General features: G+C 38.8%; 1 protein-coding gene across 1 annotated transcript; it reads right to left on the reverse strand.

The window, feature by feature from the left end:
- Positions 1–1,193: 1,193 nt before the first annotated feature.
- LOC124867116 (mucin-5B-like) lies at positions 1,194–21,808 on the reverse strand. Its single transcript, XM_047363384.1, has 20 exons — positions 21,555–21,808; positions 16,047–16,185; positions 15,292–15,402; positions 14,710–14,779; positions 14,287–14,424; positions 13,984–14,148; positions 13,494–13,588; positions 13,281–13,407; positions 12,937–13,192; positions 12,353–12,363; positions 11,671–11,780; positions 11,431–11,582; positions 11,098–11,236; positions 10,684–10,794; positions 7,384–7,560; positions 6,876–7,115; positions 6,338–6,494; positions 5,845–5,973; positions 4,558–4,705; positions 1,194–1,305 (listed from the first exon to the last, which is right to left on the reverse strand). The coding sequence occupies exons 1-20, from the start codon at positions 21,806–21,808 to the stop codon at positions 1,194–1,196; spliced, it is 2,841 nt and encodes a 946-aa protein (XP_047219340.1).
- Between the last annotated feature and the right edge of the window lie 3,359 nt (positions 21,809–25,167).

Genomic DNA, 25,167 nt, shown 5'->3' on the forward strand with positions numbered 1-25,167 from the left:
TAATTTCAGAAGCTTTTGTTGTAAATCCCCCAGTGGTTCTAGAAGGTGTTGTTGTGGTTTTGGTAACAATAGAAGGTTTGGATGTGAAAAGGGTTGTTTCCTGGCTTGTTGACATGATTCCTGGGACTGCAGTTGTGGTTTCAACAACTTCTGTTATGGAGCCAGTCACTGGGCCTGTTGTGCCAACTTTTGGGGGTTTTGTTGAACCGATGTTTACAGTTGTTGTTTCTGAGAAAGTAGTTTCAACAAATTCAGTTGTAGCTCTCTGAGAGGTGGTGAAAGGGCCTGCTGTAGTTCTTGTATGAAGAGAGGGCTTTGATGATACTACTGTACTTTCGCTGGTCTTTGTTGTGGCCTCGGGTGCAGAAGTTGTGGTTTCAAGAACTGCTGTGGTGGAGAATGTTAACTGGCCAGTGGTTGCTTCAACAGGCTTTCTTGTACCTACATTCGTTGCTAGACCTTCGGATGTTGTAATTCCAGAAGCTTTTGTTGTAAATCCCCCAGTGGTTCTAGAAGGTGTTGTTGTGGTTTTGGTAACAATAGAAGGTTTGGATGTGAAAAGTGTTGTTTCCTGGCTTGTTGACATGATTCCTGGGACTGCAGTTGTGGTTTCAACAACTTCTGTTATGGAGCCAGTCACTGGGCCTGTTGTGCCAACTTTTGGGGGTTTTGTTGAACCAATGTTTACAGTTGTTATTTCTGAGAAAGTAGTTTCAACAAATTCAGTTGTAGCTCTCTGAGAGGTGGTGAAAGGGACTGCTGTAGTTCTTGTATAAAGAGAGGGCTTTGATGATACTACTGTACTTTCGCTGGTCTTTGTTGTGGCCTCGGGCACTGAAGTCGTGATTTCAAGAACTGCCGTGGTGGAGAATGTTAACTGGCCAGTGGTTGCTTCAACAGGCTTTCTTGTACCTACATTCGTTGCTAGACCTTTGGATGTTGTAATTTCAGAAGCTTTTGTTGTAAATCCCCCAGTGGTTCTAGAAGGTGTTGTTGTGGTTTTGGTAACAATAGAAGGTTTGGATGTGAAAAGTGTTGTTTCCTGGCTTGTTGACATGATTCCTGGGACTGCAGTTGTGGTTTCAACAACTTCTGTTATGGAGCCAGTCACTGGGCCTGTTGTGCCGACTTTTGGGGGTTTTGTTGAACCGATGTTTACAGTTGTTGTTTCTGAGAAAGTGGTTTCAACAAATTCAGTTGTAGCTCTCTGAGAGGTGGTGAAAGGGCCTGCTGTAGTTCTTGTATGAAGAGATGGCTTTGATGATACTACTGTACTTTCGCTGGTCTTTGTTGTGGCCTCGGGCACTGAAGTAGTGATTTCAAGAACTGCCGTGGTGGAGAATGTTAACTGGCCAGTGGTTGCTTCAACAGGCTTTCTTGTACCGACATTTGTTGCTAGACCTTCGGATGTTGTAATTTCAGAAGCTTTTGTTGTAAATCCCCCAGTGGTTCTAGAAGGTGTTGTTGTGGTTTTGGTAACAATAGAAGGTTTGGATGTGAAAAGGGTTGTTTCCTGGCTCGTTGACATGATTCCTGGGACTGCAGTTGTGGTTTCAACAACTTCTGTTATGGAGCCAGTCACTGGGCCTGTTGTGCCAACTTTTGGGGGTTTTGTTGAACCGATGTTTACAGTTGTTGTTTCTGAGAAAGTAGTTTCAACAAATTCAGTTTTAGCTCTCTGAGAGGTGGTGAAAGGGCCTGCTGTAGTTCTTGTATAAAGAGAGGGCTTTGATGATACTACTGTACTTTCGCTGCTCTTTGTTGTGGCCTCGGGCACTGAAGTCGTGATTTCAAGAACTGCCGTGGTGGAGAATGTTAACTGGCCAGTGGTTGCTTCAACAGGCTTTCTTGTACCTACATTCGTTGCTAGACCTTCGGATGTTGTAATTCCAGAAGCTTTTGTTGTAAATCCCCCAGTGGTTCTAGAAGGTGTTGTTGTGGTTTTGGTAACAATAGAAGGTTTGGATGTGAAAAGTGTTGTTTCCTGGCTTGTTGACATGATTCCTGGGACTGCAGTTGTGGTTTCAACAACTTCTGTTATGGAGCTAGTCACTGGGCCTGTTGTGCCAACCTTTGGGGGTTTTGTTGAACCAATGTTTACAGTTGTTGTTTCTGAGAAAGTAGTTTCAACAAATTCAGTTGTAGCTCTCTGAGAGGTGTTGAAAGGGCCTGCTGTAGTTCTTGTATAAAGAGAGGGCTTTGATGATACTACTGTACTTTCGCTGGTCTTTGTTGTGGCCTCGGGCACTGAAGTCGTGATTTCAAGAACTGCCGTGGTGGAGAATGTTAACTGGCCAGTGGTTGCTTCAACAGGCTTTCTTGTACCTACATTCGTTGCTAGACCTTCGGATGTTGTAATTCCAGAAGCTTTTGTTGTAAATCCCCCAGTGGTTCTAGAAGGTGTTGTTGTGGTTTTGGTAACAATAGAAGGTTTGGATGTGAAAAGTGTTGTTTCCTGGCTTGTTGACATGATTCCTGGGACTGCAGTTGTGGTTTCAACAACTTCTGTTATGGAGCCAGTCACTGGGCCTGTTGTGCCAACCTTTGGGGGTTTTGTTGAACCAATGTTTACAGTTGTTGTTTCTGAGAAAGTAGTTTCAACAAATTCAGTTGTAGCTCTCTGAGAGGTGTTGAAAGGGCCTGCTGTAGTTCTTGTATAAAGAGAGGGCTTTGATGATACTACTGTACTTTCGCTGGTCTTTGTTGTGGCCTCGGGCACTGAAGTCGTGATTTCAAGAACTGCCGTGGTGGAGAATGTTAACTGGCCAGTGGTTGCTTCAACAGGCTTTCTTGTACCTACATTTGTTGCTAGACTTTCGGATGTTGTAATTTCAGAAGCTTTTGTTGTAAATCCCCCAGTGGTTCTAGAAGGTGTTGTTGTGGTTTTGGTAACAATAGAAGGTTTGGATGTGAAAAGTGTTGTTTCCTGGCTTGTTGACATGATTCCTGGGACTGCAGTTGTGGTTTCAACAACTTCTGTTATGGAGCCAGTCACTGGGCCTGTTGTGCCAACTTTTGGGGGTTTTGTTGAACCAATGTTTACAGTTGTTTCTGAGAAAGTAGTTTCAACAAATTCAGTTGTAGCTCTCTGAGAGGTGGTGAAAGGGCCTGCTGTAGTTCTTGTATAAAGAGAGGGCTTTGATGATACTACTGTACTTTCGCTGCTCTTTGTTGTGGCCTCGGGCACTGAAGTCGTGGTTTCACGAACTGCTGTGGTGGAGAATGTTAACTGGCCAGTGGTTGCTTCAATAGGCTTTCTTGTACCTACATTCGTTGCTAGACCTTCGGATGTTGTAATTTCAGAAGCTTTTGTTGTAAATCCCCCAGTGGTTCTAGAAGGTGTTGTTGTGGTTTTGGTAACAATAGAAGGTTTGGATGTGAAAAGTGTTGTTTCCTGGCTTGTTGACATGATTCCTGGGACTGCAGTTGTGGTTTCAACAACTTCTGTTATGGAGCCAGTCACTGGGCCTGTTGTGCCAACTTTTGGGGGTTGTGTTGATTCAAGGTTTACAGTTGTTGTTGTTGAGGATGTAGTTTCAACAAATTCAGTTGTGTCTCTTTTGGTTGTTCCTTCTGTTGTTTTGCTTTCAGCCATTTCTACAGTGGTGTATGTTCGTTGATTTGTTGTTTCCTCTGTTGGTTTAGTTGTTGTTGCTTTTGTTGTTGATGTGATGTTAAATGGTGATGTAGGTCTAACAGCTTAAAGAAAGATCAATATACATAATTACACATTTGAGGCCAAGCTATCAATTTAAAACAATACCATACCATTGTCAAGTACCTGTTGTTTGTCTCAAAGCTGTGCTAAATGTAAATGGAGTCGTGGTAGGCCCAACAGTTGTGCTACTCATGCACAGATACATGTTTCTTGATATTGTTTCATTGGCCGCGCACTCAGCTGTAATGCAGTTTCCCAGACCATCCGAAGTATTGTAGATGGTGTCACCATAGTTGTACATTTTTCCATTAATTGTGCAAGTGCAAGCTGCAGGTTAAACACATTACATTGTTTATTAAAACAAAATACCCCTTCTAATGTAAACATTCAGTATGTATGCTAGTTACTTTAAAAGATGATATATACTCACAATTAACACTGTAGCTACATTTGATCCCAGATAATGTACAGGAGCTTTAAAAATTAGAGCACTGTGTTAATTCCATTGATTGTTATCATAAAATCTAGTATATACACGAAAAAAAGAGTTTTTGCCTAAATATTATTCATTAACACAATAAAAACCAGTTTCACATTAACCTTTGCCATCATATGAACAAAAAAACAACCCCAATCAACAAATGTAAGATTCAGTGGAGGAGACATTTTAAGAAACAGTGTTCTAGATCACGTCTAAGTAGAAACACAAAAAGTGCACTAGGCTCCAAATGGAACTTAGCTCAAAACAAAGAACAAACACACAATACTGCGACATGCAAGCATATATGTTATGAAAATGCATGTATGTGTTCAATAATAGACACATCATAACCAGGTTATCAGTGTTTTAAAGTTAAGATGATAAGATGACAAGATGAAGAATCCTATGAGAGACGTACCAAGTATAACAGTTGTTGGATGGAACCTTATCATCTATGCTGTAATGGGTGCCTCTGTCATCGTAGCATCCACACTGGTCCCAGGCAACACATTTCATTGTGTCTTCATCAAAGAATGGCCTGGTTTGAGGACACTGTGGATAACAGCCTATGTGATACAAGAATAACATGCTAATTAATGGAGAATGAAATTACACTAAAGGGGGAAAGTGAGGATTTGAATTTTCCCTCATAATGTTTCTGTGCACTATTCATAGTAAGAAAAAAAACAATGACTAATGTTTTGTTGAAAACAAAATTAGGTTTTACAAAATATTAGCTCTGTGGCATTTAAGATTCTGATGCTTAATGATTTGATTATTACGCACCATGTAGATTTATTTTGTTGTAAGAAAATCAGGCTGTGGTATGAAGATCATGTTGTTACCAATCACCCAACTTTTCTTAGTGTATCTTTTTTACATCCTTTGAACATTTGTTTCATTGCTTCACTATTATGTAAGCTACATAAGCTTTCCATTTTAACATTGTTATTGTCTAGTAAATAGTGATGGTGTGGAATCTATTTTATGCTTTGTACACATGATCTTAGATCTATATCTTTTTTATAATGTCCTGATAAATAATCATAGAATATAAAATAGATGTGTTTTCTCTTTGCCATGACAGCATTATCTTTGACCATTACAACACCTTGGAGAAACAGTTGATAAAGTCAAAGATATAAACATTGTTTATATGCATCCTGTGGATAATCTAATAATGTAGCTGTTCCTTAAATGCCCGCTAATCCACATTTACACAATCAAAACCATTTTGCTAGAATTTCAGAGACATAATTTGTTGTCCTGGGAAAAAAGACAGCCATCTTATAGTGAAGATTCTAGGCCAGCTAATGTCACCAACATAAATAACTTGGTTAAGATTGACAGGCATGTTGGCAGTTTCAAAACACACAAGTGGTGTAAGTCCAATAAGAGTTGGAGAGGTAGGAGGGTGGTAGTGGCAGTAGGAAATGTGGAGTGAGAAAATTCTTCGTAGAACCATTATGAGTAAAAAGGTGCAGAAATGTCCTACAGTTGGGTTTTTTTTTATGCTCAGCCCCACTAGCAGCTTGGACACATGAACTTATGAAATCTATAAGCTTAATAAAACATAACTAATTAAACATCTACTTTTCTGGTGGGAAGAAATATCATGTAAGTGATCATTTAAAACACCTGTATAGTAAAATTTATGAAGCAAAATTACATGTCATTCATTTAACATGCTGAAAAAAATGTATACCTTCCATATTGCTGATGAGTTTGGAACAGTTTCCTGATGGATTCCTACATGTCTTCATGCAGTCAGCTCCACAAGGCTTGTAATGCCATTCACAGCCACCAGGTGAGTTATAGTAGTCACAGAAAATAGCTAACGGAGAGAAAATAAGCACAGTTTGGGCATTGTTTGAAAATTCAGTTTTGCATAATATACCGGGACACTACATGTTACCCTGAGTAATGGCTTATTTCATTCAAACTGCCATAATATAAATATGTGCATTTTGAATAGGAAAAAAATCGGAAAAAAGAAAATTCAGTTAGATTGAATGTTTATGCATTTAAGTTGATTTACATGTGTTTCCTATTTTTTGTATTTTTCAAGTGTTTCGAGATTACTGATGTATTAAACTAGTGCTTTGTAAAAATAAAACCAACCTAAATGAATTAAAATCCAACTTTTGATTTTGGGATAGCATCTAAAACTGCCCCAACATTGTGATGGCAAAACTTACGACACATCTTCGGAGTTCTCCAGCTGATGCAGGCCCCAGCTGTGTTACAAGCTTTGGCATAGGCGGCCACAGCAGTGCAGAGACACTCACAGTCACCACCGGTGTCACAAGCACAGGAGTCTCTCACGCAAGAATCATAGTAAGGGCCAGGATCAACCTTAGACACAAAGAAATTACATCAAAAATGTTGTAGTTCTCATTCTGATTACACTCATGTAAGCTGTAGAAGGTGCTCTACTATTACATATATTTATAGTTCATTATAGGTCATATAATAAAAAATCCTGCAGAAACACTACAACTACTTTCCTATCAAGTTAGTCCACATGTAAAACATTCTAATATAAAGTTTGTAATGATCTTTTAAATAGATAAATAAACAGTAGCTGGATGATCAGACTAGGAAAGAGGCAATGTGTGGTTGTATTGATAAAGATGGAGAGATGAAAAAAACATGTAATCTCCCAAGAATTGTAGCATTTAAAGATTTTATTTATGTCCATGTGGATCTATTTAGGTGTGGATGTGTGTAAGTTACATTTGAATGACAGCTCTGGAAGGTGGAGCTGGTTATGATGCTGCACTGTTTCTGAGACCAGGCTGCTCGGTAGCGATTAAAGGCACAGGGATCACTGAGGAGCTGGGCATTAGAGCAGCTAGGTGACACTTTCCAGCTGTTCCCAAACTCTAAAACATCTGTCACCGCCTCTTGAGAACGTGTGGTGAAATCATTTTTACTGTTGCCATCGTAGTTCCCACAAAGACCACACACTTGACCCTAGCAGGGAGTAAAAAAGAGCAATCACAAATTTAAGACAAATTTCTGCCCACTACGAACTTAATAAAAATATTCAGCAATGATCAAAGTTGGCCATTGATTAATGGAATAATCTTAAGTGAACTGGGTGCACTTATGTGTCTGTAAGTATCCTAATAGCGTGTCCTAAAATTAGGCCAGTCTGAGGTGAACCGAAATAAAACCTAAAGAACCAAGTTAAAACTCAGTTAAAATGTACAACATATACAATTGATTTTTTTTTTTTTACCTGGAACTGTGGGCTGAGAGAAATGAAAAGGGTAGTCTTCTGGTCCCACATGACTACAAGCCCTGATTGGACAGTCACCACCAGGTAATTACCAATTTTTTGTACCAAAGCAGGGAGCACCTTGATGTTTCCTCTTATCACCTGGAAACTGTCATCTTTAAGATGAAATTCATTATCCTGTACACATCAGGGTTAAAAAACAAACAAAAACAGAGTTAAATAAGCTCATTAGGAAGACCAGGTCTATCCTAGGATTTATCACAGATCCTTCCTCCTCATTAAGTGTTTATATCCCTGCTGTTATTTGCATAGTTTTTTTCAATTTTTTTGTAGTCCATTGTCCTTTTTAACGCACACTGATGCATGCACATTTTGTACATTTTCAAAATCACCTACTCAGTTGCACATTTCATTTAATCTAAAAATGCCAGTTTTAATAATTGTACAGTAGTTCTTCTTATGTTTTTTTTCGTTACTGTACAGTGAATTCTTATTTATTGTTTTTTTTATAGTCTGTGTGTATCTGCATGCTTTCATTTGCCTTTCGCTTTGCTGCTGATACACCTGAATGTCCTCACTGTGAGACAATAACTTTCTATTCTATTCTATTCTATTCTAAAACATGGTAAATATATCGCACTTACTATATGTCACCTTTTAACCTATTTTTGTTTTGTTGCCCTATATACATATTTTATTCAAACTTTTGGGAAAGTTTGAGTATACTGATTTTTATCAGATGTGCATCTGAACACTTCTTGAAAATGATATGCATCATCAACAAAATGTATAACACCCCGAAATTACTGTATGCTTTGTTGTTATGAAAACATCTCATTTAATTCAAATCAAGTTTTAGCTTAATTTATATCAGGTTCAAAAAATGATCTTATGTGCTTCTCATTTCACAAATATCAATATGCACTCATTAAATCTAAGCAGCCCTTTTTATTTGTCTTGCCCAAGTTACTTTGAGTTGTGACATCTCTGGTGTGTGGAACCACCAAGATTTCTTTTTGGAAGACAACCACTTAACAAAATGGGATGCTTTATATTACTCTAACATTTTATTTTAATACTTTCTGAAAACACAGGTTTTTAGAATTACATATATACGTAGCAGAAAGTGTCACATGCCTATTTGTGACATTTTCGCTACCTTTTAATCAGAGAACAATATCAAGTAATTTAAACTCCTGGAATATTGATCTGGTCAGTTCAGTAGTATAGGTTGTTAATTAGTATCAGGTGTTTTGGTGTTAATGAAATTAACAACAGGTGCACTAAAGGGGTAACAATGAGCCAACCCCAAAAACAAGAATGGTTTTGAATGTGAAAAGCACAGACATTTTTTCTGTCCCCCTTTTTTGACTGCTATTCTGTAGTTTTGCATTTGACCACAGTCAGTGTCATTAATGGTAGCATGAGGCGATATCTGGACCCAACAGAGGTTGCACAGGTAGTCCAACTACACAAGGGCACATTAATACATTTCATTGTCCGAATGTTTGATGGGGGGATTTTCCAGGAGACAGGCAGTTACTCTAGGAGAGCAGGACAGGGCTGTCAAAATTTGTTAATCCTTTAGCAGGAACAGTATCTGCTCCTTTGTGCAAAGAGGAACAGATTGAGTACTGCTAGAGCCTTACAACAACTTAAAGTGGCCCTACAGCCGGCCACTGGTATGAATGTCTCTGACCAAACCATTGGAAACAGACTGAGGGTGGCCTAAGGGCCAGATGTTCTCTCCTAGGCCTAGTCCTCACTGCCTAGCACAGTGGAGCTCAACTAGTATTTGCCAGAGAACACTGGAATAGCCAGGTTCGTCACTGGTGCCCCGTTCTTTTTACAGATGAGAGCAAGTTTTCTCTGAGCTCGTGTGATAGATGTGGAAGAGTCTGGAGATGCTACGGTAAACATTTTGCTGCCTGCAATAATGCATGATCGGTTTGGTGGTGGGTCAGTGTTGATCTGGGGAGGCATAACCATGGACAGCTGATAGTCGGACCTCAGCTTCAGGATGAGCAGTGGGGTTTTCATCCCGGCCGTGGAACACTAAACCATCTCTGCATCCTCTACAGGATGTTCGAGGCTTCATGGGAGTTTGCCCCTGTCCAAATGTGTTTTGTGGACCTGGAGAAGCCATTTGACTGTGTCCCTTGTGGTGCCCTGTGGGGGACATTCCAGGAGTACGGAGTCAGGGGCCCTATAAGGCGCTATCCGGTCTCTGTACAAGCGGAGCAGGAGTTTGGTTCACATAACTGGCAATGCGAACAAAAAAAAAAACTGTTCTGGCAGGACTGCCCTTTGTCACCAGTCTTGTTCATAGTTTTCATGGACAGTATTTCTAGACACAGCCAAGGGTTAGAGGAAGTCTGGTTTGGGGACCAGTGGATTTGTCTCTTCTTTTTGAAGATGACGTGATCCTGCTGGAGCCCTCTAGCCAAGACCTACAGCATGCACTGGGGCAGTTCGCAGCCGAGTGTGAAGCAGCTGGCTTCAAGTCCAAGACCATGGTTCTCGGCTGCCTCAGTGATGAGGAAGCTGTGCCGATCCGTTGTGGTGAAGAGAGAGCTGAGCCGAAAAGTGAAGCTCTCGATTTACCGGTTAGTCTACGTTCCTACCCTCACCTATGGGCATGAACTTTGGGTCATGACTGAAAGAACGAGATCCCAGATACAAGCGGCTGAAATAAGCTTCCTCCACAGGGTGGCCGAGCATTCCCTTAGAGATAGGGTGAGGAGCATGGCCATCCAAAAGGTAGAGCCACTGCTCCTCCACATTGAGAGGAGTCAGTTGAGGTGGCTCAAGCATCTGTATTGGATGTCTCTTGGACACCTCCTCTGGAAAGTGTTCCAGGCACGTCACACCGCAAGGAAACCCAGGGGACGGCCCGGGACACGCTAAAGGGAATATGTCTTTTGGCTGGCTTGGGAACTCCTTGGGCTCCCCCCGCAGGAGCTGGAGGAGGTGTCTATGGAGAGGGAAGTCTGGACGTCTCAACTGTGTCTGTTGCCCCCGCAACTCAATCCCGGATACAGCGGAAGAAGACGAGTACGAGTACGAGTATGAGTATGAGTATGAGTACATTACCTGCTCTATATTAGTGTGGATACCCAGCATGATTTTTTTAATTGAGTTAGGTATAAGTAATATTATTTTATTTTTGTTACAATATTCAGAGGTCATAGTCTTTTTGCTAAAGGTTATTATACTGTCTGAATCTCATAGTTACCTAACCTACTCCATGCCCAGCAGTTGGGTAGACATGTGTAGACAGTATAAGTTTGGTGTGTTTACCTCCAGAAAGATCTTGATGGTCTTGGAGCAGGTAGTTCCTGTGGTTCCACATGGAACATTCTCAGTGATAATACTGAAGCTCCCATTTCCCTGACCAGGGCTGCAATAATCCTGAGTAAGATGACAAAATTGATGCAATTACAACATATTCTCTCTAAAGGTACACCTCTTATGGTTTTCAAAGAAATACTCAATCACTGATGCAATTAATGGTTTCTGATATTGTTAAGTCTAGTATTTACTTTCACTTCAAGAGAAACATTGGTTTCAACTCCCAACAAGTGACTGTACAAGAACATTTATTGTTTATTGGGGTATGCGTATTAGTTACAGGTTTGCTGAAAAGGACACCACATTTAAAATCGTTAAATTCTCAAAAGTAAACTATATTCATTTGTCCAACAGACTCTTTACCTGGAGGAGTGTGTATTCACATTCTCCACTGAAGTCAAATCTTTTATCATCAAACGTAATGTAATGACCATCTCCATAGATCCCACAAACTGCACTGCACTCATTGTTGGTACAGGTGAACTTTCTTCCACTACATGAGCTGTGGTGACACACAAACCACACATAAACATCAAAATTAAATTAAAGAAATATACAAATATGTGATAAGTCTGATGGTAGAGTTGGATAATGGCTAAATTGTGATGGCAGAGAATTAGGAATAAAGATTAACATTTGTGCTACAGTTTTTCAGTTTGAATGACAGCACCACAGTCATGTATGCCTCATGCATACCAGGTGTTACAGTCCACGGTCAAAGTCTGTCCTGGTTGGTAGACTTGTCCATTGTGAACACATGGACAGCTCCTCTCATTGATGCAGCCACCTGCTCCATCTGATAACAGGCCATCTGGGCACACGCAGCCAGGTGTACAGCCTGTACTGATCTGTCACCGGCCAGAGTGAAGTGAGATGTTAGGCTAAATAATGCTTGGGAATTTAAATCAGAATACTGACATAATTTGCTCTGCTTACACATGGTATATCCACCGTGCTGCAGCTCCTCTGACACTCAGCCCCAGTAGTCCCAGGTTGAGCAGTGGAGCAATCAAAATAAGTCATGGGGGCAACACATGATGTGGAAGCTGTAAGATTTAAATTGAGTGAAGATTATGTTAAAACTAGAGATTATGGACTAAAACATCCTCAGTTAGACAAAGTAATATTTTACTATTTACTGGAGCAGTTCAATGTCACATTACTTTCCTCCTATATATAAATTGCCAATTAATGTGAAGAACCCTACTTTGTAGTCTGGTTCCTCCCGGGCAACTAAGGGCTCCATGTCTGCAGATGCTGTTATGGCAAGACAAACAGAATAAATAATTATTATATTTGTGATGGTGCTCAATCAACTCATCTGATCCCCAGTAACAGCTCGGAGTGCTGGTCAAGTTCATTTTTGAATGGTCAGTATCGGAGAAGCTGACGGCATTCAATTCCCTGTTTTTGCCCTACTCTCCATGGTGACACGCTGTGATGGAACATGTTTGCTAACATCCATGTAGTCTAGAAGTATTTTTGAAACAGTCCATGTTATCGAGGTTGAAATGCCACCTGGACATCACCCTAATATTTAGCTCTCCAAATACTCTATTAGTTTCAAGAAGTAATAGAAGCAGTGGAGACTACTGTCGCCCATTGACCAGTTGGTTACCAGAAGACTGACTACAGGTTGGATAGGAGACAATATTGACCAACTGGTTACAACAACTTCAGTTGTAGGCAGGTTTTTCTTCTTCCAGCTGCTGTTTGATGTCCTACATCTAAAGGAAAACATTCCATCATCTATATCTTCCAGACAAGACTACAACAAATTCTACTAAATAAATCTGACAGAGAGTAAGGAAAAGCAACACAATTTAGAAAGAAATCTTGAGACAGGAGATAAGTTTTCAAGGGACCACAATAAGGCAAATAAATAATTACAGAATATGTGAATAAACCACTCTGGGCAACCAAAGCATCTCTGTGGAGAAGAATATAGGTTTTCATCACATTTTGCAGCTGGAGCCACTGTGCATCCTCCCCTCTCAACACTATATAGCTAGATAAAACAGTTAATCATCACCTTTAGCAGGGCATGTTTTCTGATGTGACTGTTTTATTGCAGACATTTTTAGTTCAGACATTGACAGATTTGGTTATGATTCCCCTTTTAAACAAATGTTCTTATAAAACGGTAATCTGATAAATTCACATAACCTTGAAAATCCCCAATGAGCATCTATGAGTCATTACCATGTTATTCCGTCTTTAATGATAACCTGTCCAGCAGGAATAAAGGTGTCCTTATCATAGCAGGGACAGCTTGCACTGGAGACACACTGTCCATCTTCATTCATGTAGGTTCCCTCAGCACAGCCACAGCCATCCACAGTGGCCAAGTTGACCTGGCAGGAGTAATCAGCTTGGCTGAGGGAACGGCATGTACGACCACAAGAGGTCATGTTGTACTCATAAACTGCATCTGCCAGACATGATTTGCTAAATTTTCCTGTTGAATAAAAATGGAAAGGGGCTGTCAAACACTCCAAGGTTTTGTTTCTGAAAAGTAAAACAATGTTCTTTGATGTTTTGCTCACCGCAGATGGTTTCCCTCCAGCCACTGATGTGGACTCCTGCTGCTGAGCAGGCGTAGACATATGAGGAGACTGCAGCACACATACAGTCCTCACTTTTTTCACAGTTGCAGCTGTCATACATGCAGTTCTGTTAAAACACATAGCAGATATGGATAAATCTATAACAGTTAAAAAGTTTTATAGGAGGTCAATGGCTCATGTTTGCAGACCTACATCTTTGTATGAGCTGGGGCTGACAACAGAGTGGCAAGGAGCGAACACTCCCAGGGGATCAGTCAGTTTGGAACACCAGTACTGTGCATAGTTCTCTGAAACAGACAAACATATGAAGTAAGTCATCATTAAAGAAATACCATGATTAGTAACCAGTAGCAAATGTGTTAAATTTTCTGAGATTCTGGGGCAGTGCACAAAGCATGTAATTCACAGTAATAAGCAGGGGGATGACTAAACACACGGGGGCGCCAACCCCCCATTGGCTGCACATGCATGAAAACAAAGAGCTTGTTAAGGCCATAACTGACAGAAAAGTTATACATTTCATCTGGATTTTCTGCTACCCCAGGGCAACTGCTCTTGAGACCTAAATTAAAAACAGCCACTGATGGTACCATCTACTCAATGTGAAAATGATTTGACAAGGTTACATTTGTTGTGTCATATATGATGTGATGGCACATTTTGTGCAGGAGATTTTCTGTACCTCTGCTGATGTCCTGACTGCAAGGATGACCAAAGCTTGGCACAATGTCAGGACAGCTGACTCTAGTTTTCCAAGAGTTGACAAATACTGCGGCAGTTCCCTCCACAAGTCCACTGCTTACCCAGAAGTCATCAGTCATTATGTTGTTAAAGTTCCCACATAATCCTGTGGAGCATTGTATGACAGAAAGTAGCATTTGATGGCAATAAGTGTCAGCAACCTGACAGATGCATGTTTAGAACCAGTTAAACCTAAAGGTACCAGTTATGCTTTGAGATAAGATCCATTAACATGGAGATGTACCTGAGGTGGCTCCTTTAAGTGACACATCAGCTGAAACAAACACTTGCATCACAGGAGACAGCTGGACCATCACTTGAATTCCTACTTTGGTGCTGATTACGACATAAAAAGAGGATGGCCAAAAGACGCTCAGCTCAGCTGCAGTGGTCAGAACACAACATTTTGTGAACTGTCAGCATGAAAGCAAATGTCCAACAAGTTTCATTTAATCTAAATGTCCACCATGTTGTGGTGATAAGCACAAACAGGATGTGGTTTGCTGGTTGGTTTGCTGTTAAAAATCAATCATTCTTATGTCTCAGTGGTATTCACTCCTCCTGGGTGAGCTTGTAGAGACAGTGGAGAGGAAAACTCCCTTGTATGAGATGGGTGTGTGGACATTGTGTGTGTGTTGATTGGCCAGTAATATTAAAATCCACTTACATGTAAACAATGGTAGCTGAGAAAGAATGTTGTTGACAAAGACTTGCCCAGATGACAGGATTTTGATGACCTGGTATTTTGTGGAAAGACACATTTTAGATTATGTTAAACATGAATTCATTAGTATTTTGAATAAAACAATAAATATGTATTTGCTTTCAAAACTGGAGTACTACATTAATAAAAAGTCAGTTTTAATCAAGAGAACCATCAGTAAAACAATTTTTATATTACTGGATGTACTCCTCTCAGGAGAGATTCTGTCTTTGGATCCGTTTTTTCTGGTACATCTAATATTTTGACAGAGTTTAGCAAGGTTGGGGAACAGCCTAATTTAATTTAAAAAATATTTTGGGTGTTGCTCCAGATCTACGTTTAGCTTAAAAAATCTGTGGTCTCAGTATTTATATATTTTTGATTTTTTAAAGTGACGATGTTAGAACTTGACTTAATTGTCTGACCCAGATTTGAAGAGATTTTTGTGGTTTAGATGTGACACGGGCAATCCGACTTGTCTTTGACACTGTGCCAATAACAAAAGACAGCAATACAACTTGGTGGGTTTATGTGCCTGAGGCTTACCACGGCATTGCTGTCCAGGGCCAGAGTAACAGCTCTGAGACAAGTCCTGCTCTCTGTCAGACCACATTTGAAGACGTCCACCAACACAGTGTACAAAGAGCCATCACTCTGCTGCAACACACATTGAAACAAAACAAGTCAACACAAATACCAGTTCCAGTTAGAACAAACCCATATTAGTGTATTCATGGGCTGATTAGCAGTATCAAGATATACTTAAGTTTAAAAATGTTACTGTTTCCAAAGTTTCTCCAGCCTTAAGTAACATAAACACTGCCCCTCTCACAACTGCTGCTGTGCACTGCAGCTTAGCTGGCTGAAAAAATGCTATTATGTCTTTTCTTTTAGTTACAGCAAATACCAATTAGGCGAAGGCATTTTTGGTCAATGTGTGGGAAATAAAGCAGTATTCATATTAAGTTTTAAGACTACAGTTGCCACTACACATGGCGGTTAGCAAGTTATTTTAAATAAAAAACTTTAAATCCTGTTTCTTGTTTTAAATCATTGTGGCATATGCTTACATTTTTAAAATAATTTTTACTATTTTTCTTTTAAAGTAAAAATAATTTCGCACCGGCTCATGCCCACATCACTGTTCATTAAGCATTAAATGCGTTCATTATAAAATAAATCTAAACACTGGTAGGTATGTATGTATGTATGTATGTATGTATGTATGTATGTATGTATGTATGTATGTATGTATGTATGTATGTATGTATGTATGTATGCATGGGTATAAAACTCTTTACTTTTGCCAGAACATAAGAGCAATCTCCATGGAAAGTGTAGATTTTTCCATCAAAGGTGGTAACGTGAGCTCCCCCCTCCACCGAACACGTTACTGAGCAGTTTTCCTCAGTACACATCCAGTGGCCTCTCTCACAAACACTGTCATTAACACACACACACACACACACACAGAAAATGTTGTTAATTCACTTGATAGGTATTACTGTACAAAATAGCATTCATTTAGTTGTGGTTCATTGCCTCATTGCACCCTAATGCACCTGGTGTGCAGCTAGCAGGGTGAATTGGATTGAAAACAATCAAAAGGAGAAATGAATTTTTATCCATGATTAGATTTTAATTTAAATCTATAACAGCTGCATACATTTTAACCAACCTTATAAGCATTAACATTACAGTTCATGAAATGCACTTCAAGATAACTATTCACCCAAAATATGGAGTCTTTGTCACTATTTGTTGTCCTGTACACAGGTACAGTAAATCATATATAGAACGCTCTGTCTAACCCAGATTTTAAACATTATGATTGTATTTCTTTCCATTATGGGCCTAATAAAGTGGCATGTGTTCCCAGCTTACCAGGATCTACAGTTGAATGAATAGGACTGTCCTGACTGATAGATTTGGTTGCCATGCAGACATGGGCACTGATCAGCTGTGACACATCCTGTGTTACCAATGTCATCATACACCATTCCTGAAGGGAGGATAGATGATAATAAATATGCATGTGCCTGAACAATAAATAACTTCATGTGTGCTGCCTTATATCTGCATTATATGCATCATATGTGTGAGAATACCTGCAGGGCAACTGCAGCCATCATGGCAGTGGCTGTCACAGGTCTGACTGGCCTGTGGGTTGGAGCAGGAGTCCTGACATGGGCTGCTGCATTCCAGAAACTCCATGTTGTATGGGCATTGCTTGTCTGAGGAAACAATTTGTTTACGTTTGCAGTATCTATTCTAGGAAACTAATCTTGTACAAAATAATGTATACAAAAAAAGAAAGGATTTCAGGATAACAATCTTTAAATTGTGTGTGTCAAACGTACAGCAAAAGGTTTCATTCCTCCAAGGCTGGGGGCTTCCTCCTGCATGGACGCATTGTCTGGAGAACTCAGAAATGGTTTTGCAGAGGATGACATCTGGGGATTTTTCTGAGTTGCACATGTCTGCCATGCATACTTTAGTAAATGATTCAACATCAAGAAGGTTCTGGCAGCTGCTGAATGGATGACTGGAGAAAGTCTCCTCACATAGCAGCTAGGGAAAAATATTACATTGAAATTCAGTCTTAGGCCCTTTCAATTCACATTAGCTTTGGATCAATTATGGGGATTAATTTACTAACTGAGATTTGCTGTTAAAGTTTGTATAAAACTTTCTCCTGAATCAGACAGACAGAAAACGCTAGAGGTCTCAACCCTAAATGGCCACTCCTGTTTTATAATGTTAAAAGATCCATAGGTTTACTCTGGGTACGCTGGGGTGCATGTTAATTTAAGGGGCCTCTCTAAATGTTTCGCTCATTTAACTACAAAATTAGAAGCTCAGAATCAGATGCTAACTTCAGTGTCACATTTCTACCTTGAACACCTGGAAACTGATGTCTGAACACCGTTTCCCAGCTTAATGTTTGTTGAACAGCACTTCCTCTATAAAGACGCCAAGGAGAAGCCACATGAAAAATAAATCAAGATTTGTTTTCAAAAAGCTGATAAACATTTACATACTCTGCATTAGTCCCATTAATATTTATATTGTATGTCCACTAGATGTCAAAACAGCCACAAGACTAAATTATATATCTGATAACTCATGTTCATTTCCAACTGGACACACTAGAACTATATCACTGCTTTAAATAATAGAAAAGATTGGACACTCAAGATAGAGCTTCACATCTTCTGTCTTATATTTTATATTAACAAATATATATAAAAAAAAAATCAGATTATTTATTTTGCACTTTCTGACTGTTAATGGGTGGGGCGACTGTGGCTCAGCGGGTAGATGGTCACGCATGTACATTAAAATTGAGTTGTTTTTATCATCCAGGGCGTTTATTCCAAAAACCCAAATTTGCTGTGTAACAAAAATGTAAATGAAATAGTAAAAAACATTGATTCTCAATCCCTATTAGAATTTTAATTCTCAAGATAATACACAATAAATTATGAAATCCTGTGTTTGCTGCTGGTGTGGAACAAAGTTGCTGTAAATATTGTTTGGTAGGTCTGCCTTTGTTATTTGTTGGGGGTCTGATCTGCTGGCAGTTTTGCTCAAGAACAGTTTGTTAGTGATATCTGATTAAGAATGGGTGGTTTGCTCTATGAACCATTACCTTATCCCCACAGCTCAGGACTGGGCTGAGGTCAGGCTCCACACAGGTCTCAGTGGGCCCGTTTATCTTGTAGGTTTCAGCGTAGTCAACCACAGACAGCACAACCCCTACAAAACAGCACAGTCAATCACACAGCAAGCACAAGCCAGTTGTGCCTGATAAATACATTTGCCCCCATGTTTTTGAAAAAATAAAAGAGTCTCAAATCATGTCTGGCTGTAGAATATTCAGCAAGGGGCAAAAGAGAAAATTAGTGTGTATGAAAGGGGCATCACAAAGAAAAATAAATCTATATCAATAAGAAAACAAATTCAGCAAAAAACAAATAGAAATCATTTTTATTATATCTTTCAGAAAGTGAGGTGATATTTCTTAAAATAATTGACTGTAAGAACAACAGAGCAGGTATTATCTCTAAATACTCCTTTGATGTTTGAGAAACAGGGAGACAGTGAAGCAAATTATTTTACAGACATTAAATGTGATGAAAAACATCAAAAGCTGTCAAAAGCTTAAAGCTAATGTGTAGGATAACATTTTCCCCAGAAAATTCAGCCCACAGCCAAGGAAAGTTTAAAGTTGCATTGATCCATCCTTTTGAAACCTGTGTGGGTCTAGAAATGTGCAGAAAAAGATTCAAGTTCTCTGTCAAATGGCAATCCATTTCTATTTTTTTTGTAGAAGTAAAGTGTTTCTCATAGCACAAATGTGCTGGAGCAGGAAAAATCCTTCATGGATTAACAAACATTTTCTTGTGTGTCGCATTGCAGCCATATTACCACCCAAAGTAGGTATTACCTCTCCATCAAAGGCAGTTTTAAGGAGTTACTTACTCCCAGACCCTGATTATGTTTGTCCAAAGCTAGTCATTATCATTATTGTGGTCCACATTTGAAATACAATCACTGACCGCAAAAAGCATATGTAAAAGCTAAATGGAAATCTACATTGCTCATTGCAATGTTATTCTTATTGGCATTACCATCTTTCATTAAATCATTAGATATCCTATCAAAGTTTCCACACAGTCCACATGTCTGGTTCTGATATTTGTTATCCAGTTCGATCTGTAACAACACAAAACATACAAAAAAAGAGATAAAGTCATTAGATTTTATTTCAATATTTTGATAATGGTGATTGTTTAGATTATGTGTGACGCCTAATGGGGGTCACACATAATTAAACACAATTAAATTTAACACAAATTAAAAACATTTGTATTTGATTGTGTTTTTATTTGTTGTAACCATGCTTCTTTGCAATAAATCTTACACCACTGAAAAGCCTGTTTAATTCATATGTGGGTTAGTAGCAAAATTGAGTATGTGGATTGCACCCTGTGGCAATGCTTGTCATACTTAGAGGTAATTCTATTTCTATACTCCTGGGGACCAAACTGTGTCCTCAAAGATGTCAGTGCTCTTCCCACATAGCTTAGGTTATCAGAGAATACTTCAGGAATTTGGGACTGGAAAGGAGGGAATGGCCTTACCTCAACCTCACTGAACATTTGTAGGATCCGTGTGGGCATACTAGTAATGATTCAGTTGTTTCTCATGGGCAAAACCCACATACTCAACACTGCTGCTCAAGCAGCAAATACATTTTTGGCAGCATTTAAAGAGAAATGAGCAGGCTTTCCAACAATAGAAATATATTGCAAGGAAGCAGTGTTACAACAACAAAATAATACCCCAAAACACAAATTTGTGCTGAGATAGATAAAGAAACTCATGGTTATGTGTTTAGATTTGAGACATTTGTGTTTATTGTAAATATTTTAAGAGTTTAAAACTTTGGTTAGAAAGTTCATGTTGGAGACCAAGCTTCAGTGCATCTAAATATGGGTCTAATCATACTGATGGTTTAGTCTGTTTGTGTGCTTCATACATCTAAGGAGTCGTCCAGGTTCCAAATAGCCTTAATCCCAAGATTAGCTTCAACAAAGATACTTGATGTGGTCCTTTTGATAGTCACTCCAAATGCAACGAGCGGCAGAGACACCCTAGAGCAAAGATAGGTTTAAAAATAAGTCAAAACAAAACGGAGAAACTGAAGAAATGAACTGCCTTATGTGAGCGGGTGCATCCTCTTTGAACAAATATGTTCAGCAATGTCTATATTTCCTCTTAAATTTTAACTTAAAGATGCTTTGACTGAAGACCTCAGGTCATTTTGAAAATTTGGCCACAGCTTCTGAAAAACCACACCGTTTAAAAACAATCATTTAAAAGAAAATAGAAAAGAAAAGTAAAGAAAAGAAATTAAAAGAAAAGAAAAAACTAAATCTTTACTATTTCTTCTTTAGGGACAAATTTTGTTGTCTACTGTAGGTGAGGCAGGTGGTCAGATTGTTACAAAAACACTGTACTCCTTTCTTATTTATGGAGTTTATGCTTCTCTAACTCTAACCATATTGATGGCTCCCACTTAAATAATCAACACTACAAACTATGTTGTGTCTGCATACAACGTTTCTTCATGAACCCTGCTGAGGTTTCTAACATGCAGGGGCAACAGAGAGAAGGGGAGCCCCAATAAACATTATTTTCTACCTGTGTTTCAAAGGGACCCTGAAGTTTTAACAGGTTGATCTTTGGACACCATTTTAGATTTTTTTCACCTTCCAAACTGAGCAAAAAGTGATCATATGATTAAAAGTAATTTCATATGGAAATCAGAGATATTAGTATAAGGTATATGTGACCAGCAAGGCTATAAGACAGAAGCAAACAATAAGAGGTTGCTGAGAGAAAAAACATTCCTATAACATGACAAAATTACAGTTCCCCCATGACATGTCATGGGGGAACTATAGGCCTAAATTAAGTCTTTATTTGTTTAAATTAAAATTCTAACTAGTACCTGAAAAGATCAGCTGTTAAATAACTTTATGACATCTGAATAAACTCTGTTATAAAGCTCTCTTAAAGCCAGGCAAGCAGAACATTCTGGTTAAAAATGCTTCCAAACCAAGCCTCAGTTACTTTATGGATAAATAACTGTTTTCAGGATAAACAACTAATTATTAGAAGCAGTTTTACAGCAATGATTGTAAATATATGCAAGTGTAACAAAAAAACAAAAAAAATCCCAAATATCCCAGCAGTCATTCATACTGTGGCAAATATGAAAAGAAACTGAACATACTCACATCTGGCCATTGAAAATCACTGAGCTCTTAGAGAGCTCCACAACAGAACCATCCAGCTTCATGGTGATGCTGCTGATGGTGGGGTTGTTGTCAACTAGGCCTCGCCTCATCTGGATGAGGAAACTCTCATAGCTTCCCTTACAGTGTGAAACCAACATGTGCTTACAGGTGGAGGCCAGCTGGAAGAAATGCCCATCAAAGGTCTTGATGTGATAGTGGCCCCAAGTTGTGCAGACTCGGTCAAGGTGGGACATCTTAGCTATAGATTGAAAACATTAGAAAAATATGTTATAAATAAACAATGGTATTAATACCTGAACCACAAAATGTTGGTATTTGCATATTTACCTAAATTCAGATTCAGTGTTTGTAGAGCAGGGACAATGGTTACTGTGGTAAAAAGAAGAAATAATCACTGACTAATTGAACACAATATTTATGTATTTCACAGATCAGATATTTGTGACACTTCATGAAAGCCCAGTAAATTATTTATCAAACCTGGGTTTCAGTCTCACAGGAGACTGAATCAGGAGACTGAATAATTTTCACAAGACTTAAGTTTACCTTTTTCAGGTTTAAGTATTTTTCCTCTTACATGAGTTCTATGAAAAAGTGTGAATGTGACCTATCATGAAAATTACCTTCTCAGAAAGTATTAAAAAAAAGAAAAGTCTCAGGACTAAACATTTACACCAAGAACCTGAACCATTTTATGTGAATTTACTTGAGCTGTTAAATTAGTTAGTTAAGCACCATGTGTAAAGCTGTAAAATATATTCCGCTTTAGATTTACCAGTTTGAGACTTGGAGCCAACCAGCAGAGTCAGGCAGGCGAGCCATAATGTTAGCTGGAGTCCTTGGGTGCCCATCTTGGTCCGATGGGTTGACTCTATGACAGAACTCAATAGGAGCACAAGTCCTTTTATAATATTCCAGCAAAGGTGGAGCTGAACTACAAGCAAGAACTGAAACAAACTGTTTACTCAGAAAACATGTTACTGCTGTGAGCACCATATACACCCTGTTTGTCTCTGAGTAACAGCAGTTTGTTTTTTACCTTTGATAAAAAAGCAGGTACAATGGGAATGAGTGCCAGATTTAACCATGCATAATTTGGCCTTATAAAGCTGATGCTGTCTTCCATCTTTTAAATAAAACAGGTCTTTGTTTTTTGGTTTGTTTCCAAAATAGTATTATTAAATAAATTAAAGTATACTTCACATTATAATGACACCTACATGAGCAGCATGGTGTCATGATCAGAAATGATTGTAAATATTGGCAAACTATTATCCAAATATATGCAGTTGTATGTTGCTTAGATTCATCATTCAGTCTTGTGTTTGGATTACTTTCATGGATTCCTATGTTGGAGGTGTTAGTTTGTATGTCCTTTTAGATCTAGCTCCTCACTGTTTATGTTCTTTAGTTAGTCCCATTGTTTACTTTTTTCTGTTCATTTAGATGTTTTGTTATTCCCCTAGATTCCTGCTCTTCTGTGTCAATTAGCCACCCTTCTTCAATTGCCTTGCATCACCTCCCTCATCAGCTACCTTAGATTTCTCCTGATTAGTTCCCCTGATTCATTGGTCCATTCTCCACCCTACCTCTGTATTTATACCCTCTGGTTTCATTGTTCACCTCTGGATCCAACTGCTGACATCCTTGTTCCATGTCTCTGTTTCTGCCTGTAACCCTGCCTGAGTTCCCTGCTTTAACTTCTCAGTTCAGTTATTAGTAAATGTTTTCAACTCACCATGCGGCTGCCATTCTCCTGTTTGCACTCTGGTCCTGCTCCACCTCAGCCCAATATGACACATGGAGAACTATATCCCTACATCTGTGTCATCTAGCTCAGTTAAAATGATATGGTTCATTACAATGATAAAGCAGTTATTTACTGAAAAACTAACAATTTGTTGTAAGCAGTAAAAACTGGGTTTCCAAAATGAGAATTGGCATCAAACTGTGATATTTTTAGTTTAAGTTGCCCAACAGTACATCGTCAAATGGAACTGGAGTGGGCTGGAATCGTTCCCACAACTTTCAAACTGCAAGGCAACCACTCTTCCTGCTGGTCATCCTACACTGGCCTTAGAGGACATAAGTAGTGCTACGATGGCTGCACAACCAGAAGTCATAGTCATTGTAGCAGGGATTTCAATCCTGTCCACTTAAAAACTAACATGCCTGAATCTTATGTAAATGTAAGGATCTACACAAGAAATGCAAAAATATACAGACCTATTCTATAAAATAGCATATTATTGAAAAGTTGATTTATGTCAGGAACTCCATCACTAAGTGAAACACATTATATAGATTATTTACACACAGACTGTTGATATTATGGTTGTCTACCTACAGCTAATAAAAACACAATATTTATGATTAAAATATTGCATCAGATCCATAAAAAAGTTAATACAAAAATGTGGGCTTAATGAAAAGTATGTTTCATTTCTTCTTAAAGGTTATTTTAAAAAGGAGCTCTGAGAAATGAGCATCATCAGAACGCTTATTCTGAATTATTGAATATGAGTGTATAAAGAAGAATGACCTATATATTGTTTATAAACTTTACTCCTACATCTCAGTCCATTTGATCATCTATAACTCATTTTGGTCCCAGCAGGTAAAGCTCTGACTTGCAGGCAGAAACATTCCACAAAAAAAAGGACTGTTTTAAAGATGAGATGTGAAACAGCTGCTCCCTTTTACAGAAACATCAGCACTGGGAAGGTGGCAAATCAATATTAGAAACAGTTTTTTAATCAATAAAGTGCTAACGGCAGGCATGGACACGACCACCAGCTGCAATAGTCATTCTGATTTTTATACTGTAACAAATGTCTACTTTCTAAGTTGGTGATCTAATCAGAGCACACTACTCAGGTTACTGTGTAACTCATGTTAAAGTCAGAGTTGGCTACATCTATGTACATGAGGCATTTTATTAATAAACCTTATTTAAATGAGAATACTCCTACAAATAAGGTTTGGTTTCTTGCGTTGGGAATCTTATGTGAAGTAACAAGAAAGTGTGACCTTATACTGTAATGACTATAATTACACTGACTGAAAAAACTGATTATGTCAGCATTGTTTCCTTTGCTTACCTTTACTCATTCATAATGATCAAACAGACGCTGCTAAGTGACCTGTGAGGTTGTGTATTTATTTAGGACGAAGGTTTTCACTGAACCTCAAATGCTATAGCAGGGCAGTTTGTAGCTTCTCCTTTTCCAAAACCTCTGAGTTCCTCTGCTGCTGGTATGGAATCAATTCATAGTGATAACCTCTGCTCCACATCATTAACTTACAAATAATATAGAACGACAGAATACAAGTGCAATAAATGTCCAGTTGGAATATGCAGTTTGAGAAGGGCCAATGTTCCACCGTGTGGACGCGATCAGACAAGGTTTCCAAGGAGACAGCATGCTTTACTTTAACACAACTGCAGTGACTTGAGACTTGTTCGTATGCTTTCTAAGAAACATCCAAACCCTTTCTGTGCATCCAATGGGGCTCAGAATGCAGAGTTAGTTTGTGTTCATGTGTTTTCTGCATGTTCATCAGATTTCAGTCTGAAAACATGTGGGATGAT

This window comes from Girardinichthys multiradiatus, chromosome 4, assembly GCF_021462225.1.
Source record: "Girardinichthys multiradiatus isolate DD_20200921_A chromosome 4, DD_fGirMul_XY1, whole genome shotgun sequence".
In the NCBI taxonomy this organism is placed as follows: Eukaryota; Metazoa; Chordata; class Actinopteri; order Cyprinodontiformes; family Goodeidae; genus Girardinichthys; species Girardinichthys multiradiatus.

What these genes read in the sequence shown, in the direction of transcription:
- LOC124867116 (XM_047363384.1), bottom strand. Translation starts at nt 21,808, where the DNA reads ATGTCCCACCTTGACCGAGTCTGCACAACTTGGGGCCACTATCACATC. An exon ending in CTGGAGGGAAACCATCTGCG is followed by an intron (nt 13,193 to 13,280) that starts GTGAGCAAAACA and finishes TTTATTCAACAG; the next exon opens with GAAAATTTAGCAAATCATGT. An exon ending in CCATCAAGATCTTTCTGGAG is followed by an intron (nt 7,561 to 10,683) that starts GTAAACACACCA and finishes TGATGTGTACAG; the next exon opens with GATAATGAATTTCATCTTAA.